The sequence below is a fragment of the Henckelia pumila genome, chromosome 2, assembly GCF_033568475.1.
Source record: "Henckelia pumila isolate YLH828 chromosome 2, ASM3356847v2, whole genome shotgun sequence".
NCBI lineage: Eukaryota > Viridiplantae > Streptophyta > Magnoliopsida > Lamiales > Gesneriaceae > Henckelia > Henckelia pumila.
In genome coordinates, this window is record NC_133121.1 from 142,017,362 (window position 1) to 142,020,900 (window position 3,539).

At 47.9% G+C, this 3,539-nt stretch overlaps 1 protein-coding gene across 1 annotated transcript; it reads left to right on the plus strand.

Annotated features, from left to right (window-relative positions):
- The first annotated feature begins 1,138 nt into the window (after positions 1–1,138).
- LOC140878575 (uncharacterized) lies at positions 1,139–2,707 on the plus strand. Its single transcript, XM_073282184.1, has one exon. The coding sequence runs from the start codon at positions 1,139–1,141 to the stop codon at positions 2,705–2,707; it is 1,569 nt and encodes a 522-aa protein (XP_073138285.1).
- Positions 2,708–3,539: the final 832 nt, after the last annotated feature.

A 3,539-nucleotide genomic window follows, 5' to 3' on the forward strand; every position in this document is an offset into this window, starting at 1 on the left:
TCCTGAATGAACGAGGTAAGGATAGTGAGTCTAGTGGTTGCGCTAAGTACTGTCTGATATTTTCAAAGGTTGAGCGTAAGGTTTTCCATGGGATGGAAATGAGCTTAGTTTATCTTGATGTTTGCCTTGGGTGAACAAGACAACGGTTAGTAGTGCTGAAAAGGCGCAGGACTTGTGTCAAGTAAACTACTTATGTACCGTGATCTGACAACGTTTGGAAATGGTTCTTTTTGGCAGCTGAGTCATGGTTATTGACCGAGCCATGTAGGTTGGATGATCAGTGGTGATCTGATCTGATAAGTACGAGCTTAAGTAGATCAACGAGTTTGATTGGTTGAGCCAATCAAGGTTGATCAGGATGTAGCAATTAAGAAATACTTGGAGTAGTATTTTTCGAGTAGTGCTTATGGGATGAGTACTGGATACCATCTCAGAGCATTTGACAATTTGGATGATTTAGAATCTCTAGGTTTGCCAGAGACGAATCTATTGAAAGATTGCAATTGACTTGTATGATCAAGTTAGGTGATAACTTGACAGTGGAGACAAGCAAGGGAGTTGGTAGTTTCCAGTATAGTGCATTCTTGTTAAGAAGGAAGCTGATATTGATCCAATCAATTTCTTAGTAATAGCAATAGGTCAGGAAAGGATCATGTTGTTGTTTCATGTGAGAGTTTTCCATTGAACAATAATAGTGAAGATTGTTGACCGAACATTTCGGTTAAGTAAGGGCATCTATGTGTACCTGATATAACCTGGGGAGTATAAGCACTCTGGAGACCCCGGGAGGTCCGGGTGGCTAGGAAACAGCCACGTCTGCTTAGAGTGTGCCAAAAGCAAATCCCCGACCAAATCATTATGGACCATGCTATAACGGAGTGGGCTTTTTCTTGGAACTACGGATGTCTAAATCACACGTGATGGTCGTCCCATCAACCTAAAAGCCGTCAGTCTGCCCATACCCAGTAATCATTGAAAGCCCAAGGGGGCCATTATAAAAGCAAGAGATGACTCACTCTCTGGGGGACAATCATTCACCTATCTTTTCCGCCCGGGAGTTTCCTCACCCCCGGGTAGTCATTTTGTGATAATCGCATCATTGGTGCCGTCTGTGGGAAAGTGAGTCTAAGGCGTAGATATGACCATCATCAATGATCCTGAAAGCTCTCGTCGAGCAGTGGCCGTAATCCAGGAGCAAGTGGACGCTATGGTGGACGCGGCTCTACAAAGAATCATGGCGATACAACAAGGAGAAAAAGAGGGCCAAAGGAAGGATAATGAAAAAGAAGTAGAAGGGGAAGAAGAGCCAGAAACGAGGCCCGAGAAAGAGAAGAGTAAAGGCATACACGTGGAGGATGAGGGAAATTCACATGCAGGATCGGCAAATGTCACCATGGCAGGGGAGCTGGAAATGTTGAAACAAAAAATACAAAAATTGGAGAATACTGACCCGCGGGAATCTTCGCGGGTCAAAATTTTGGGCTGTCCCTTTTCTCCGAAAATCATTGGGGAGCCATTGCCAGTCTATTTCAGGTCCGCCAAAATCAAAGAGTATGATGGCAGCGCTGATCCCGAGGAGCATGTAACCCGGTTTGAGAACGTGGCAATGTTGCATTGTTATGGTGATCAAATTAAGTGCAAGGTATTTCTAACTACCTTGGTGGACTCCGCCCAGAGATGGTTTGAAAATCTGGAAGAAGGAAGCATTAAGACTTTCAAAGAATTCCGGGAGGTCTTTTTGCAACACTTCAGCAGCAGCAAGCGATACAAGAAAACCACTCTCAGCCTCTTTGAGATAAAGCAGCTAAACGAGGATTCTCTAAGAGCTTATATTAAAAAGTTCAATAGAGTGGCTCTGGAAGTGCCTGCATGTGCACCTGAAACCAAAATCACTGCTTTCACACAAGGACTTAGAGAAGGAGAATTCTTCCGGTCTTTGGTCAAGAGGGCCCCCCGGTACTTCGAGGACCTCTTGGCTCGAGCCGAGAAATATATCAATATGGAGGAGGCCCAGCGACAAAAGAGGGAGAAGGACAGGAGGGAAGAGAAAAAGGAGAAAGAAAACCAGGGTAGTCAAGGAAGAAGAAGGCAGGATCAACCGGGGAGGCTTGCTGCTTTTGCTCCTCATAGGGTAGCTCGGGATCGGGAAATCCACTTATGTGAGGAGAATGTCCAGCCGTTGCCTCCAAAAAGGCCGGGAAAATACTGTTCGATACACCGGGTTAACACACACGACACTAGCGAGTGTCGGAGGCTCATCATGGAGCCAGGACAGCCTGTGGCCGAGGAAACAAAGCATGTGGAGAAAAAGCAGAGGGGACGCCCCTGGGTACCCCGGTTTGACATCTCGCGAGACAATAGGCCTGACCCCTCGAAAGCCCGAGAGGTAGCGTCACGGGGGCCTGACAAAGGACCCCGAGAGGGATCTTCCAAAGGGGTGATCAACATGATTTCGGGAGGATCCACTGATGGGGACTCTAATAGGGTGCGGAAATCTTGGAGCAAAAGAGAAGTCCTGGGAATCAAGGCCCGGAGACCAGACCCCTACCTGGACATTACATTTGGGATTGAGGATCTGGATGGAGTATGTCTACCCCACAACGTTGCTTTACTCATCCGAGCGCAGGTGGCTAATTATGACATAAGAAGGGTGTTCGTGGATTTGGGGAGTTCTGTGAATGTCATTTTCCAGGATGCATTCGAATAAATGGACTTGCGGGGATGTGAGGTTAACCCCGTAAAAACATCCCTGCATGGATTTGCAGGACATACCATTCGGCCCAAAGGAGAAGTGCGGTTGCCTATTACGTTAGGATCGGGCGATACAAAGAAGACTGTCATGGCCCTCTTCACCGTGGTGGAGGCCCCCTCTTCCTACAATATTATCCTAGGAAGGCCGGCCTTAAATTCCTTTAGGGCTGTGGCTTCTGCTTATCACCAAAAGATCAAATTTCTGGTGGGGGATCGGGTGGGCGAAGTAAAGGGAGATTAGCACTCCTCTCGACGGTGTTATGCAGACACCATCCGGATGGATAACAAGAGGGCACGAAGGACAGAATGGAGGGATGGTTCCAGACAGGAAGAGGTGTGCGCGGTAGGAGAAGTAAAAGAAGAGTATGAGGAGGTGGAGGTAGTGCCTGGACATCCGGGGAGGATCACCCGGGTGGCTCGGGGTATGGAGCCTGCTTTGGCTGAGCAATTAAAAACCTGCTTGGCCTAGAACGCGGATGTGTTTGCCTGGTCTCCTAAGGAGCTAACTGGAGTCCCGGCCCATTTGGCAGAGCATAGGCTAAATATCCTCCCAGGATCCCGGCCTGTCAGACAAAAGAAGAGACACTTTGGGGCAGAAAAAGACAAGGTCATTGCTGAGCAAGTCCGGGAACTGCTAGAAGCAGGGCACATCAAGGAGGTACAGTTTTCTACTTGGTTATATAACGTAGTGCTGGTACCCAAAAGTGCAGGGGAGTGGAGAATGTGTATGGATTTCCGAGACTTAAACAAAGCCTGCCCCAAGGACTGCTATCCCCTGCCCCGGATTG